General features: G+C 45.7%; 1 protein-coding gene across 4 annotated transcripts in view; it reads left to right on the top strand.

Annotated features, from left to right (window-relative positions):
• Positions 1–16,634, top strand: part of LDLRAD3 (low density lipoprotein receptor class A domain containing 3) — a 291,981-nt gene that overhangs the window by 155,163 nt on the left and 120,184 nt on the right. For all 4 annotated transcript variants that reach the window (XM_030917618.1, XM_030917620.1, XM_030917619.1 and 1 more), the window contains exon 4: positions 5,722–5,856. In XM_030917618.1, coding sequence (XP_030773478.1) covers positions 5,722–5,856 — 135 coding nt within the window. The remainder of the gene's footprint in view (positions 1–5,721; positions 5,857–16,634) is intronic.

The raw sequence follows: 16,634 nt of genomic DNA, 5'->3' as shown, positions 1-16,634 counted from the left end.
GGTATGGAGAACTTGTTGGAATTTACATAAATGGAGAAGGCATAGTAGACCCTGAGAGAGGTAATGGCCTGAGGCCTTTTCCTTGAACATTGCGATGTATATTTTGATCGTTGGGAGGTGTTTTTCTCTAGCTTGCTGCTGGGTTTGGGCTGTGTTCCTCTACCATCCTCTACTTCTGTTTTTCTGCCCTGCAAAGGATGGGGGAGATTACACTGTGTATTATGAGGAGTCATTGACAAGGAGGAATGCTAGGTGTGGTTGTATACAAGGATATAGCTATGTCTCTTGAGCAACTATGCCCCTGAGTGTGAAAGATACTAAATATTAAGAGGTGTTTGTGGACCAGGGAGAACTTTATGATGGGAGAGTAAAAGGGAAGGAAAGTGAATGCTCACTGAAACATTTCTGCTAGACTAGACGTTCAAAAATGTTTAGTGAGGTTTCTCAAACATACTGAAAAGGAAAAGTAAAGTAAAATGAACACCTGCATTCCCAACATCCAGTTTCAAAAATGTATCACCATGTTGCTGTATTTGCTTCAGAGTTTTAAAATAATAAAATATTACCAAATATAATTAGAAATATCCAGCCATATCCCTTTGGGATCTTCTCTTCTCTGCAGAGGCATCCATTGCCCTGGACTTGGGGTTGTTTATTCCCATTCAAGTTTTTTTTTTTTTCTTTCCGTATGTGTATTTTTTAATCCTGCTATGATAAGTAGCATTCTCTTGCGTGGGTAACTTCGTATGAATGGTATATAGTACAGGACATAACCTACTACTGACACAGGATTTTTGTGGGCCATTTTGCCAGTTGGGTACCTCCACAGGCAGTGACGCTCCCCGCCCTGCCTGGGCCTTACTCCACCCCAGGTTTGCTGCTGGAGGCACCCTGCCCATTCAGCCCGCCCGTGTTATAGGTTGTACCCATGTTCAGTAGTTCCTGAGCTCTTGTCCCATGTCCAAGAAGAATGAGGATATGCTGAGAATTCAAAGGGTGAGTAGGGATGGAGAAAAATTTTATTGAGTGATAGAACAGCTCTTAGTTGAGAGGGAATGCAGGGGTGGTTTTCTCTCCCAGTGTGTCTGGGTCCAGGGCTTTTTATGGACTCAGAATGGGGAGTCCATGCTGATTGGTTTGTGACTATGCAAAAAAGGTTAAAGTGAAGACACCACTCAAAGGTGGGCATGACAGTGTAGAAAACCAATTAGGAAAGGGTAGGTATATGTAAAATAAGTGATGGTGGGGATCCATCAGAGGAAAGTGTACCAAACAGGAAGGCAGTTTCTCAATCTGGTCCATGGATTTGACTTGTAGCTTGGCTTTCAGGCTTTAAACTGTCTTTGGCTTAGAGGTGGGGTTTCACTGGGGACCCACCCCTGTCTGCCCAGGCATTTGTCTGCTTCCTGGTACCATCACTGCTTGCTTTTCTCCCTCACCATTGTATTTGTAGGATTTATCCATCTTGACACCAGTTCATTCATTTTTCACTACAATACAGCATCAGTTGACACACTATGGCCCTATTTTGCCTAACACCAGCTTTTGTACATAAAGTTGTATTGGAATATAGTATGCCCTTCATTTACAAATTGCCTATGGCTGCTTTGCAACACAATGGCCAAGTTGAGTCATTACAACAGAGATGAAAGACCAAACAGCTACCAAAACCTACAATATTTACTATCTGGCCCTTGATAGGAGCGTTAGCCAGTCCTAGCATTGTAACAGTATAACACATTGTATCTGTTCTCTTGTAAGTAAACATTTGAGCCACTTCCTTTCCTCTCCTCTCCTCTCCTCTCCTCTCCTCTCCTCTCCCCTCCCCTCCCCTCCCCTCCCCTCCCCTCCCCTCCCCTCCCCTCCCCTCCCCTCCCCTCCCCTGTCCTCTCCTCTCCTCTCCTTCGACAGGGTCTCACTCTGTCACCCAGACTGGAGTGCAGTGGCACAGACTCAGCTCACTTCAACCTCTGCCTCTCAGGCTCAAGCGATACTCCTGTCTCAGCCTCCCAAGTAGCTGGGATTACAGGTGTGCGCCACTACCACCTAGCTAATTTTTGTATTTTTAGTAGAGGCAGGGTTTCACCGTGTTGGCCACACTGGTTTTGACCTCCTGATCTCAAATGATCTACCCACCTCAGCCTCTCAAAGTACTGGGATTATAGGCGTGAGCCACCGTGTCTGGCCCATTGAGTCCTTTCTGATTTTCTAGTTTTACAAATAATGATTTCAGTAAACATTTTTGTTTCTTCAAGAGTCTTGCAGTGGCTCACACCTATAATCATAACACTTTGGGAGACTGAGGTGGGAGGATTGCTTGAGGCCAGGAGATTTGAGAGCAACCTGAACTACATAGCAAGAACCCTGTCTCTACAAAACATTAAATAATTAGCCAGGCATGGTGGTATATGCCTCTAGTTCTGGCTACTCAGGAGGCTGAGGTGGGAGGATCGCTTGAGCTCAGGAGTAAGGCTACAGTGAGGTGTGATTACACCACTGCACTGCAGTCAGTGACTGAGACCGTCTTTCTTAAAAAGGAAGAAAACGGAGTCTCTCTAGAGCAGAGTATATAGCTGCAAGTGAAATTACTGGGCCATGCTATGTGCACCATAGGCTTTACTATTACTGAATGGGCCTCCCAGGTGGACGTACCAATTTACACCCCCGCTTGTAGTTGATGAGACCTGCTCTCCCTCCACATTCTTGCCAATGACCTGGCACTTAGACCTTGAGTGTGGGAAGTCTCAGGCAGAGCGGCACATCATCACCAGCGACAGTATACATTATTTCACGTTCTTACTGACCATTTGCTGTCCCTCCTATGTCGGTTGCCTGATGACATCCTTGGCCCTTTTTTTCTATTGAGTTGTCTTTTCCTTTTTGATTTTTGAGAGTTCTTTACATATTCTGGCTACTAGTATTTTGGGTTATATTCATTAAAACCAATCTGTGACTTGGTTTTTAAACATACATACACCTACCTATAATAGTCTTGTAATACGTATGTAGACATATACACGTATGTGACTTTTTTCCTTGGAAACTGAGAGGTTGAAAGGGTCTGAGACTGGAGGAAAAGTAAGTAGATGACATTGGTTTCAGCAAGGATGACTCTGCACAGCTTTCCCCGTCAGGAGGTTTACATAAGCTTGTGAACACCGCATCTTGGAGCACTTAGAATGCTTTTCCCAGGCTGTCTGAGTGAGCTGATGGTTACTGATGTTTTGGTTGCATAGATGTGACCCACAAGGTCCTAGAGAAGCTGAAGGTCACCATGGTGGGATGTTGATGGACACAAGGGTTTGGAGAGCTGCCTTGGACAAAAACCAAACGTGATTTGTGGTTTCAGGATTTCTCCATCTTGGTTTTGGCTGAAGTCAGACCTTGGTTTTGGCTTGATCCAGTTGAGCCATTCTCTGGCCCACAGTGATGTCAATATTAAAACTTCAATCTTCAGGCCAGACCACTTTTGTTTGACTTTACATCATTGGTCCATCATCCTCAACACTGAAAGCACTGGCTTCCTCCATTTCCCCCACCTCTTCTGACCTTTCGGATCAAACTTTTGGAATTGAATAGTTAAGAAAGTCTTCAGTTCCTCAGATTTAGATAGTGCTGTGAAGTTAACCAAGTCCTTGCAGCTATGATCTCTGTGTGTTCACAATAGCTCAGTGAAGTGTAGGGAGAAGACAGATCACAACTGCCATCTTGCTGTTGAGGACCGCAGAGAGACACTGGAGCTGGTGTGGCTCTGATCCTGTAGCAACGTAGCAATCTTCTGTGCTGGGCCTGGCATCCATTCTGGTGCTGTACCCACCACATGCAATGCGGGTGCTGACTCAGTTCATTCCCCGAGGTCCAGGATGACCCCTCTTCATCATTACAGATGTTGCTCCTCGTGGGAGGACCACTACTCTGCAGGACCGAGATTTACATAATGAGGGGAATGAGTATAACATTCCCTGAGCCTGTGCTACATGTCAGACTGTGCACTGTACATTTTCCCACGGATATCATTTGATGCTCAGATTAATGCTGTAAGTAGCAGGATCAGCTTCTTGGTCTGTGGCTGGCGTAGCCATACAGAGCCAGTGCTTAGCTGAGAACGGGACCATGCTTGGTTTTATGTTCTGCTCTTGCCATCTTGAGTTTTTAAAATAATTTTTGACAGCAGATCTCACATTTTCAGTAGGCACTGGACCTCACAAATCATGTCGAGGGTCCTGTCCACAGATAAAGCAGCTGAGACTCAGAGAAGTGAAGTCATTTGCTCAAGATTAATAAGTGGCAGAGCTGGGATTGGAGTCATTTCTACTTGGCTGATTCAGTTATTGAAAACAGAGCCCTGGAATGAACCTTGTTTGAATCATACTGCAAGTAAATTGTACTATAGAACTACTGGTTTTCTGTGGAGATTTGCTGTTGTGTTGTTCAATAGTTTTGTGCTGACCTTGTACTGGCCAGTTGTCACACTTCTTAAGGGGAGGGCGCAGATCTGTCATTTCTTTTGAGGTCTCAGAAAGTGCCCAGAATAGGAGCCTCATGGAGGAGCTGCTCAGAAAGTGGTCACTGACCAACTAGGTTCATGGGCTTTTTTGTTTGCAAAGAAGAAATTGAGGCTACTCAGTTTACCTTAGTGAGTCACAAAGAAAAAGTGAGGAATTAAAAGGCTGCTATGTCGTTAGAGAACTGGAAGCATCCTACACAGCTGTGGGATCAGATCATGTCATTACTTCCGCAGTGGCAGAGGTGTGTCAATCCCTGCCTCAGCTACTCCTTCTGTCCTGGCTTTGCTCCATGTGTCTCTTATGCTACCAGCCATTCACTCTTGCCTCCTCCAGGATATGTGCATAAGGTTCAGGTTTTGCCCAGACCCCTCAGTGTCTGTTGACCAGCCTTCAAGTTGACCATTTCAGGTGAGGCATTGAGAGCGTGGGGGTGGAGAGTGGCAAAATAGATAACAGAGACCAGAGACTTGGAAGGGTGAATGGGGGGAAGGGAGGACGACAAAGAGATGAAGAGAAGTGGGTTAAAGGATACAAACATACAGTGAGATAAAAAGAAACCAGAGTAGGGTGAATATACTTAACAAAAAAGTACTGCACTTGGGTAATGGACACCTGAATACCCTGACTTGATCACATCATGCCTTATGTATATGTAACAAAATTGATCACATCATGCCTTATGTATATGTAACAAAATTTGCATAATTAAAAAAACAAAAATAGAAAAAAAATTTAAAAGAATTCCAAAAGCACAACAGCCTAGGACAGTTTAAAAAGAGACTAGAAAGTTCTAAAAAGGAGCCAAAGGCAACCCTGTATTATAGCCTAGTCTAAAAATTAATGTTCCTAAGAATGACCCTGTGCTGTCACCAAAAAAGGTAAATGTTGACGAACCCAAGATTCAGTACATCTCAGAGAGAATTCCTGTTGCTGGTGTTGAAAGGCACAAATATTCAGTTATTAAGCAGACTGACTTAACCAGAGTGGCAGAGCTCTCCAAAGACCCCCCAAGAAGTTTTAGAATGAGGCAGAGTAAGTCTTGTGTCCAGGTTTGGCTGGCCAGTCTTCCAGGATGGGCTTTGAGTGTGCCATCTTAGAAGAAGATAAGCTTACTGTTTCCTAAGCAGGACACACCCCAGGCTGGAAGAAGTTCCACGGTCCCCAAGGGGACTTGCTGGCCTCCCTGGTAATGTGCTATGTTTTCCCTCCGCAGCAGCAAACCCTCTGCTTTGCTCCACCGCCCGCTACCACTGCAAGAACGGCCTCTGTATTGACAAGAGCTTCATCTGCGATGGACAGAATAACTGTCAAGACAATAGTGATGAGGAAAGCTGTGAAAGTTCTCAAGGTAGGAACCTCTCAAGCTTTAAAAAGATAATTGCGACACCAAACTGCAGTGACGGAACGCACTAACACACTGAAAGGCAGAAAGCCACGTCCGTCCCCACTCCCAAACACAATAGCTATGTTTTTGCACTCGGCCTTGCTTGCGGTCCTTGTACAGGTAGGTACCCGTGTTTACATGGCTTTAACTACAACACACCTACCATTTTGTATTTTGTATTGTTCCTGAATTAAATATCATCTATACATTTCTCTTCGAAACTGTAATATGCCCCAACTGTATTACATACCGTCATGTTGCCCTGCTGTGGTTTTCTGAGGCACTGCCTTGTTGGGGCAATCCAGGTTGTTTCTTTCCCTTGAATGACTTCTTTGGGATAAACTCCGCAGAATGGGATGTCTGCACAGGTGTGCGTTACACCTCAGCGTGCAGCTGTTTGTTTGTTTGTTTGTTTTTTAGTTTACATTGCTGACATCATTGTCTCTGCCTGTCGGTTTTACAGTTTTACTGGACTGTCACAGACATTCACAGGCATCACAACTGTGCCCTATTTTTTTTTTCCATTTTTGCTAATTTGGTAGTCATAGAATGACAGCCTCCCAAAATGCTTTTATTTGCATTTCTCTGATTGTGAGCAGAGTTCATGTCTTTCCCCCTCATGTTTGTTTACTGCTTCGTTTCCTTTTTTGTGAATTGCCTCCTTGTGTCTGGGCTCTTGATTTGGCACTGTTTCATGGAAGCTGAAGGATGCAGCTGGAGGACGAACTTTGTTAGGGAGTCTGAGGAGGACACAATGGGGTAAGGTCATGTCCTCCCTTGTTAAAACTGACTGGGTACATTTCTTTACTCGTGGACTCTTTTTTTTAGTATTTCTTCAGTGATTAGAAATACTAAGATTTAAAATGCACATCTGTTTTAAGGCATCCGAAAGAATATATATTTCTAATGTTATAAACTGATATCATCTGTATGTTATCTTTCCTTTTTTCACTTAGTATTATATTGCTGTGATTCACCTGTATTCTTGTTTGTTGTTGGAGATTGTTGGTCTTGACTGATGTTCAGTGTTCCACTGTATGATTGTACCATAGTTTATAGATCTAATAAAAGTGTAAAAAGAAAAGTAAGAGAAAGATGGTTAACTGCTTAGCTGATGAACTCATATATTGGGAGGTAGGATAGATGATGGATAAGTTCCATGTGGTTAGGTGTAGGTTATTTTCAAGGTCCTAGCTTTTATTTTGATTAGTGTTATTAAAAATGAATGACTGAACGAACAGATGGTCATGCCTAACCACTGGTGAGAGTGGGTCACAAACCAAAGATTATGGTCAATCCAAATCTATATGCCTGAGGTCCACAGGAAAGAAAAGACAGAATGTGTATTGGCAAAGACTTTGCCAAGATTTGTGCAGAGAACAGCTGTGGGAACCGAGTCTTGGAAAGAATTAGCTTCTTATTGTCTCTGCCTTGAAAATACCCTTCTGGGGTCTACCCTTCACAGGGGTTCTCAAAGTATAATCCTCAGTCCGGGAGCATCAGCATCACATGAGAACTCAGGAAATGCAGTTGTTCAGTTCCCATTCCAGATCTGCTAAATCAACTGGCGAGGGTGGGCCCAGCCATCTGTGTTTTACTTAACAAGCCCTCAAGGTGATTCTAATGCACACTGAAAGCTGAGCTCCACCATTCTCCACTCACCTTAGAGAGGTTTATAATCCTGCCATTTGCCTAGAAATTTCCAAACTTCTGACTGAACGCAACGTATTGGTGGCCTGTATACCAGATCAAATTTTTATAAAACCAAACATGCCAATGTCTTGCCAGTGATGGACACCAAATAGGGAACAAGAATACAAAATCAAGTAAGTATTAGCCTAGATAGGAAGGATTGGAGAACATTTTCTATGGAGATTATTTCTTACACAATTTCCTTTTTTGGTTGAGGGCAGGATGGAGGCTTGCTCTGTTGCCCAGGCTGTAGTGCAGTGGTGTGATCTCAGCTCACTGCAACCTCTGCCTCCCGGGTTCAAGCGATTCTCCTGCCTCAGCCTCCTGAGTAGCTGGGACTACAGGCATGCACCACCACGCCCAGCTAATTTTTGTATTTTTAAGAGATGGGGTTTCACCATGTTGGCCAGGATGGTCTTGATCTCTTGACCTTGTCGTCTGCCCACCTTGGCCTCCCAAAATGCTGGGATTACAGGCGTGAGCCACTACGCCCAGCCTATACAGTTTCTTAAGTGTATATGTATTCTGGACTCACTCATGGCGCCCTAAGATGTTCAGTGAAAAGGCTCCCAAGTCTAAGATGTGGAGGTTAGGCCTGTCAGTGGTTTGGGCAACACCTTCTTCTGTGCCCTTCCCAGTGTTTTACTGAAGTGGATTTTTGCTTGCCCTTAAGAAGAATGGTGGGTCTCTCTATAGGCTCTTTAAAGCTCCTATTTTTTAAAGTTCTACTTTTCTCTCTCTCCATATTCCACGTCTCATAAATATGAGGTTTATGGAGAAAGTTAGTGGTGGACAGATACACATGAAGCCCAACTCTTGACAGATACCTTCCTTCGAATCGCAGCTTTGTGCCTTCCTTAGCCAGAGGGCATCTCCTTAGAAAATAAGCTACATGTGGCTGGGCGCGGTGGCTCAAGCCTGTAATCCCAGCACTTTGGGAGGCCGCGACGGGCGGATCACGAGGTCAGGAGATCGAGACCATCCTGGCTAATACGGTGAAACCCCGTCTCTACTAAAAAATACAAAAAAAACTAGCCGGGCGAGGTGGCGGGCGCCTGTAGTCCCAGCTACTCGGGAGGCTGAGGCAGGAGAATGGTGGGAACCCGGGAGGCGGAGCTTGCAGTGAGCTGAGATCCGGCCACTGCACTCCAGCCTGGGCGACAGAGCGAGATTCCGTCTCAAAAAAACAAAAAAAGAAAGAAAATAAGCTACATGTGCATATGCTCCCAGAAAATAAGGCCTACCAAGTGATTGGTGACACCTGTCACTTTCATGGTATAACAGCCACCCCACAGGGCGGCCACTTGTGGAAGGCATTGCTGTGAGCTACCCAAGCAGAGTAACAAGAAAAGGACGTGTGCCCATGTTGCCTCTCAAATCCCGCCGAACCTATGTCATGGCATTGTGCTCAGTACATAGTGGATTTGCTAAGTGCTCAAGACTAGAAAAGACTTCTTAGGGTGTTGTTATTAATGCTGTGTTTTAATTTGCACCCTGTGTGATATTGCACCGTGTAGGTTTTTAAGTTACATGAGTTCAGATATCCACGGTCTATTAAAATAATAACAACAAGTATTATTATTGTTGTTTAAATGGAGTAGAAAGTTCCATCATTTCCTCAGTGGGAATCTGCCCTGCAGTGAGTGTGAGATGGGAGACAGATCTGGAGTTCCCTTAGCTGTCTGCAGTTCTGGAGCCTCGTCCCTCATAGGGTGTACATATCTCCTTGCCCTGAGTGAGACTCTGGTATTGAGAGTGTGTTTTCTTGTATCATGTAATCTCCATGTCCAAACCGACTAACTCATTTTGGTGCTTGATCAAGGGAACCTCAGTGCATCAGTGCTGTGGGAAAACTGACCCACACTGAGCTCCATGCAGTATTTTCCTGAAGAATCTCAGAGATATTTTGACTAGACAAAATATTGCCCTATGCCACATAGGATTTGACCCACTGTCATCTTATTTTTTTTTATTTTTTATTTTTTGAGACGAAGTCTCGCTCTGTTGCCCAGGCTGGAGTGTAGTGGCGCAATCTCAGCTCACTGCAAGCTCCGCCTCCTGGGTTCACGCCATTCTCCTGCCTCAGCCTCCTGACCAGCTGGGACTACAGGTGCCCACCACCACACCCGGCTAATTTTTTGTATTTTTAGTAGAGACAGGGTTTCACCGTGTTAGCCAGGATGGTCTCGATCTCCTGACCTCGTGATCTGCCTGCCTCGGCCTCCTAAAGTGCTGGGATTACAGGTGTGAGCCACTGCGCCCGGCCGACCCACTGTCATCTTAACAATACCTTTCGATGTACCGAGTACTCTGCTAAGCACCTCTGTATGTGAACTCACTTAGTCAAACTTTGTTTTCTCTCCTCCTGCTGGGTGTGTCGCCTTAAAAATAGATCTTTGCTCTCAGTTTTGTGGGAAAAAATGACATTTTATCATATTTATCTTGATGGAGTAGAGCAAACTGGCTCCAAGACCAGAAAGAGAGTGCTTGAAATAATTTTCTTCCAATTTGACTAGGGTATGAAATAGTGGTTTCTCCACTTTAGCAACACCAGTTTATGGGAGCCCCTCCTCCTTTCTCTTCTTATCTGGGATTTAGTTCCCCTCCTTATCCTTGGCTTGAAAACTAACAGTACGGTCTGTAAGGAAATGGGCACAAGAATGGGGTCCTGAAAGTGCAGTCATTATTCTGTCTTTGTATTCTATGTGAGATGTATTAGAGACCAAAGAAGGTTGTGGTGGAACTGAATTTGAATTGGGGCTCATTGATTGGAAACATAACCTGTTTACAAGATAATTCTAAAAGTAAGAGCTGTGGAGCAGGCTTTCGATGGTTTTTCTGTTGCTTGGGACCTCTCCATGAGAGGGACAGATCTGAGAGTTAGCAGGTCCTGCCATGCACATGTTGGGGGTGGCCGGCACTCAGATGGCCTTACAAATGTTGACTGAATGTGGTGGGCAGCCTCTGATGATCCCCACATCCTGGTATTCATGCCCTGGTATAATCTCATCCCTTCAAATGTGATCTAGATCTTACATCCCATTCTTTTGGTGTGTGTCAAAATTTGTCTACCATAAAATTTATCATTTTAACTGTTTTTAAGTATACAGTTCAGTACTGTTAAGTATGTTCACACTGTTGTGCAACCAATCTCCGGAACATTTTCATTTTGCAAACCTGAAAATAATTCCCTGCTCTCCTTCCCCCCAGGCCCCGGGCAGTCATCATTCTACTTCTATCTTCATTAATTTGGTAACTCTAGGTACCTCATATAGTGGAATCATACAATATTTAATCATTCTTAAGTGTGTATGTATCCTGGACTCACTTACTCATGGTGCCCTAAGACGTGGCAAGGAACTGAAGGACAGCTCCAACCAAAGCCAGCAGGGAACTGAGACCTGCCAATAGCCACATGAGTGAGGTTAGAAGTGGGTCCTCCCCTAGTCAAATGAAGACATCTGCAGCCCTGGCTGACACTCCGACTGTAGCCTTGTAAGACACCCTGAGCCAGGTGTGGCCACTCCTAGGTTTCTGACCCATAGAAACTGTGAGATCATAAATGTTTGTTTGTTCAAACTTCTAAGTTTTGGGGGTCATTTTTTTCGGCCACATTAGATAACTGACATACTGAATACTTCTCAGGTGGGCCCCAGTTCTCACTGCTCTAACCACCAAGAGCTTGTGGTGACTCAGGTCACAGTGATCACTGAAACCTTTGGAAGATCATGCAGGGATTTATAAGAATAGCAAATATTGGCCAGGCACCGTGGCTCACGCCTGTAATCCCAACACTTTGGGAGGCCAAGGCGGGTGGATCACGAGGTCAGGAGATCGAGACCATCCTGGCTAACATGGTGAAACCCTGTCTCTCCTAAAAAAATACAAAAGAATTAGCCAGGCGTGGTGGCGGGCACCTGTAGTCCCAGCTACTCAGGAGGCTGAGGCCGGAGAATGGTGTGAACCCGGGAGGCGGAGCTTGCAGTGAGCTGAGATGGCACCACTGCACTCCAGCCTGGGTAACAGAGCGAGACTGTCTCAAAAAAGGAAAAAAAAAAAAAAAATAGCAAACATTTGGAGTACTAACTGCATGTCAGGCACCATTCTAACCATTATTGTATTTTCCTATACAGTTCTCACAGATTCCCTCTGAGAGTGGGTGCTCTTATCAACCCCATTTTCTAGATGAAGAAACTGAGGAACACATAGTTTGTTCCTGGTCAAGTCTGCATAGGGAGCAGGTGGTGGAGCCAGGATGGGAACTTGGGTCATCATACTAATGGACAGACTCGTGTTTTTCATCACCCCTTGAGACTGCTGGCTGGTAACACTGAGCTGGGCCCAGGGCTTGCAGGTGGTCAGTCCAACTCTTGGCCTGTGAGTTTATGGGGGAGGTAAGTTTGAAGACTAGCACGTTTTCCCTCTCTTTGTACTCCAAAAGTTTTCCTTTCCAGGAAAAAGAATAATGTGCCTGTCCACCTTCCCTCCTTCTGAGGAATGCCGGGAAGTTAAGCCCTTCTCAAGAAGCCACCAATGCCAGGAGAGTTAATTAAGTGTTTTGGCAGTTTCTTTATCTTGCTTGCTGTATCCTAGTGATAAGGCTTGAGGAGAATTTGAAAAGCTGGCTGTGAGATTTGGCACCTCACTGGAAGCTAACATTGACAGCTTTGTCCTGTTCCTTCTGCAAAAGTGTGTGTGTGTGTGTGTGTGTGTGTGTGTGTGTGTGTGTGTGTGTGAGAGAGAGAGAGAGAGAGACAAGGGGGGGGTGTGGTGGTGAGAATGTATGCATTCTTCAAGTTGGCATTTTTGTCTGTGGGGAGGTAATAGGTAGGTGAGGGGTTGCCTCCCCTGTGCCAGGCCCCTGGCTGCATGCAGGGGTATAGAAGTGGTCTTGACCCCTTGTTGAATTGTCCTCCTCCCCCACTGAAATTCTTGTGTTGATGTCCTAAACCCCAGTGCCTCAGAGTATGACCTTATTTGGAGATAGGGTCATTGCCGATGTTACTCGTGAAGATGAGGTCATACTGGAGTTGTGTGGGGCTCTAATCTGATACGACCGGTGTTCTTATAAAAAGGGAAGTTCAGACACCGACATCACACAGAGAGAACACCGTGTGAAGGTGAAGGCAGAAATTGGGATGACGCATTTACAGCCAAAGATCAGCAGAGATGACCAGCAAACACCAGAAGCCAGGAGAGGCTCGGAACAGATTCTCTCTCGCAGCCCTCAGAAGGAGCCAACCCTGCCGACACTTGGATCTTGGACTTCTGGCCTCTGAGGAGGCAATACATTTCTATTGTTTAAGCTGCCTAGTCTGTGATACTTTGTTGCAGCAGCCATAGCCAACTAATACAGTCCCCAAGAAGTCACACTTAAGCAAGGGACAGACATTCACTAAGTGCCAAAGCAAAAATATAGCCAAGAGGACGTGAAACTGCGGGAGAGTAATCAGAGTACAAGAGTGAAGGGAAGTGAGGTTCCAAGGAAGACGGGAAAGGCTGGATACAGTGTGGGAACTGTGACAGTTGCTGATAAAGAATCCCCTTGGCAGGGAGAGCTGCTGGTAAAGAATCGCCTTGGTAAGGAGAGCTGCTGGTAAAGAATCGCCTTGGTAGGGAGAACTCCTGGTCTGCCTATGGTGTGGGACTTGGTAGAGCCACGCTTGGTCAGGAGGACACCTCCCAGCCTGTATTTCAAGTTCATTTTCTGTACTTGGTGCACAGACCTCATTATCTCTCTCTACAGCAGCCCTGGACCTGGAGTCAGTGGAGTCAGAACCCTTCCATGTTCCTTGAGAGCTATGGCCTAATCCATCAATATCTGTGTTCTGAGGACCTTGGACAGTTGTACTTTCCCCTTCGAGTTCTATGCCTAAGTTAGCGGTTACTGACCCTGATTGATTGCTGGATTCTGGGCTCACAGTGAATATATATGTATCTATGAGAAGAAAGAATTAGGGACAGTGACTGCTTCTTGCCTTACCCTCTCAAATAGATACCTCAGATAAAACCTCAGAGGTGGGGGACCCCAGGAGGAGGGTCCTTAGGGCTGGCAGGCAGAGGGGTCACCAAATGAGGCCAACACTGCTAACTCTGTGGCTTCTGTGTCCGGCATCTGTGATGACCAGGGGCATATTGCATATGGTTCATCAAGGGAAGTGTCCTGTAGCTACTGCTGAAATTTGGAGTTTGGTGTCCCTTCACACGCTCCACCTGCCCCGAACCCACCACCACCATATGGGGTCTGCGATAGACTGCATTTTTACTTGCAGTTCTTCACTCCTCCCCTCTGCTGGTATGACTGGCAGAATGGCCAGAGGAACTGTCCCTGCCCCATGGATGTGGGGCTTGCTTTGGCCCGTGGAATGTTGGCTGTCAGCATGAGACCAGCATGGCCTCTTGCATCTCAGGGATCTTCCTGGAAAAAAATATACCCTGGGAGCTGCTAGTCCAAAGAGAATGCAGTGGCACATGGAACCGACCCGGACCCACCCCACAGCTCAGGATCTATCCCAGCTGAAGCCAGCAGAGCCACAGCCAACCTGCAAATCCGGGAGAAGCCAGTAAATCTTTGCTGTTGTAAACCACTCAGATTTTAAGATGTGTTTGCTACACAGCAAAACTGATTGATATTGGATCCTCAGGAAATGTCTGTTTTTTTTTTTTTCTGAGACAGAGTTTTGCTCTTGTCACCCGGGCTAGAGTGCAATGGCGTGATCTCAGCTTACTGCAACCCCTGCCTCCCAGGGTCAAGCAATTCTCCTGCCACAGCCTCCCAAGTAGCTGAGAGGTGCCCGCTACCATGCCCCACTGATTTTTGTATTTTTATTAGAGACGGGGTTTCACCATGTTGGCCAGGCTGGTCTCGAACTCCTGACCTCAGGTGATCTGTCCAACCTCAGCCTCCCAAAGTGCTGAGATTTACAGGTGTGAGCCTCCGCACCCGGCCTCTGTCTGTAATTTAACAGGTATAGTCATGTGCTACATAATGACATTGCAGTCAACCTACGTGTATGACTGTGGTCCCATGAAATTATAATACAATATTTTTACTGTATTTTTTCTATGTTTACACAAATACTTGCCATTGTGTTACAGTTGCCTACAGGGTTCAGTACAGTAACATGCTGTACAGGTTTATAACCTAGGAGCAGCAGGCTGTACCATAGAGCCTAGGTGTGTAGTTCCATCCAGCTTTGTGTCAGTTCATTCTATGATGTGCACACTGTGATGAAGTCGCCTAATGATGCATTTCTTAGAATATATCCCTGTCGTTAAGCAACGCATGACTGTATTTTTGATTGCTACTGTGTGCTAGGCACTATGCCCAGGAGACAAAGGCACATACCAAATTTTGCTAAATCTTAAAATGCCATCTATTGTAAGAGCCATCATTATTTTATGTTTTACCGAGAAAGAAACAATACTGACCATTAAATTATGGTACAGTGTTGTTTTTAAAATGCATTCCAGGCCAGGCGCAGTGGCTCATGCCTGTAATCCCGGCACTTTGGGAGGCCAAGGTGTGTGGATCACGAGGTCAGGAGATCGAGACCATCCTGGCTAACACGATGAAACCCTGTCTCTACTAAAAATATGAAAACAAAATTAGCTGAGTGTGGTGGCGGGCATCTGTAGTCTCAGCTACTCAGGAGGCTGAGGCAGAAGAATGGCGTGAACCTGGGAGGTGGAGCTTCCAGTGAGCCAAGATCGCGCCATTGCACTCCAGCCTAGGCGACACAGTGAGACTCCGTCTCAAAAAACAAAAAAAAAGCGTTCCAATTTCTAAATGTTAAAATGTAAAAAGAAAATTGTATCTTAGAATTGAAGAACGGTAATAGGGAGCCAGACAAATGTGGTCTCTGCTCTGATAGAACTCATATTCTATAGTAAAAGTGGGTGTTCAGTTGGTCAGTAGCGTGAGGAATGGGTTGCAAGGACAGGCTCAGGACACTCTGTAAGTGAATGGCAGGGCAGTCTGTGGGGGTGCTAAGGCTTTCTCAAGACAGTGATGCTGAAGTTGAAACCAGAAGGATGGGGAAGAGTTAACTGGACAAGAGAGAGGAGTGTCAGGGGAGAAGGATCCTTCTAAGCAGAGAGAATGGCAGGTAAGCGGATCCCGAGGTGAGAAACAGCGTGATGCATTTGAGGAACTGGCAGATCCACACGATTGCCCTGGGGTGGATGTCAAAGAAAAGCCAGAGCTAGATGGTAAAGCGCTAAAAACAAACTTTATCTGGAAAAAGGGTTGCCATCAGGGAAAAGAGACCTCAGTATAGAACTCGGTTCAATTCAAATATAATAGGAAAAGTGGGAATTTTTAGCCAAGCAGTAGGATGGGGTTAGTGCGTGGAAAATCACAAAGAGGAAACATCAGGGTAAGGGGGGATTCTGACTCAATGGACCTGATGGGATTCTCACTGAAGGCAGGCCAGGGTGATCAGACATCACCGGGAGGATGGTGAAGGATGAGGAACAGGATCAGATATCAAGGGTGAGCATGTGGCAAATGGAGGATTTTGCTAAACTGACTCATCAGGGCTCGGCTAGAATCAGACAATGCAGAGAGGAATGCAAAGCCGCAAAGCTAGGGCCTCTTTGAGAAGAGAGCTTAGAAGAGCCGGAGTGGAGTTTGGTCAAGGAGAGAATCTTTGTCGTGGACAGCGGAAGAACAGCCTGCGGGGAAGCTGGAGTGGTCCGTGGTGGCCTATGTGGACTGGAGGCCTGGGAAACCATGGGAAGGATGTTGAACTCTTTTCCATGGGCTGTGGGAAGTCACAGGTAAGACACGTGCAGGTGGTGGCAGTGGGAACATAGAGGGGATGGCTTCAGGAAGTATTTCAGGCTAGAATCGCCAAGATTTGATGACAAACTGAATGAGAGTAGCAAGCTGCGTATCACCATGGGGATACTAATTCTGTGGAACTAGAGAATCTGCCGTATTATTTTCTGATTGTGCTTGCTTTCCGCTTTGCTGCTCCAGGCCCCCCACTAGCCTGGGTAATTGAGAGTAAAAGAGCTTATGCTTTTGGAAGAGAGAGATCTTTGCT

This window comes from Rhinopithecus roxellana, chromosome 15, assembly GCF_007565055.1.
Source record: "Rhinopithecus roxellana isolate Shanxi Qingling chromosome 15, ASM756505v1, whole genome shotgun sequence".
Lineage (NCBI taxonomy): Eukaryota > Metazoa > Chordata > Mammalia > Primates > Cercopithecidae > Rhinopithecus > Rhinopithecus roxellana.
The sequence above is the reverse complement of the archived record's forward strand: the minus strand, read 5'-3'. Positions and strand labels throughout refer to the sequence as shown.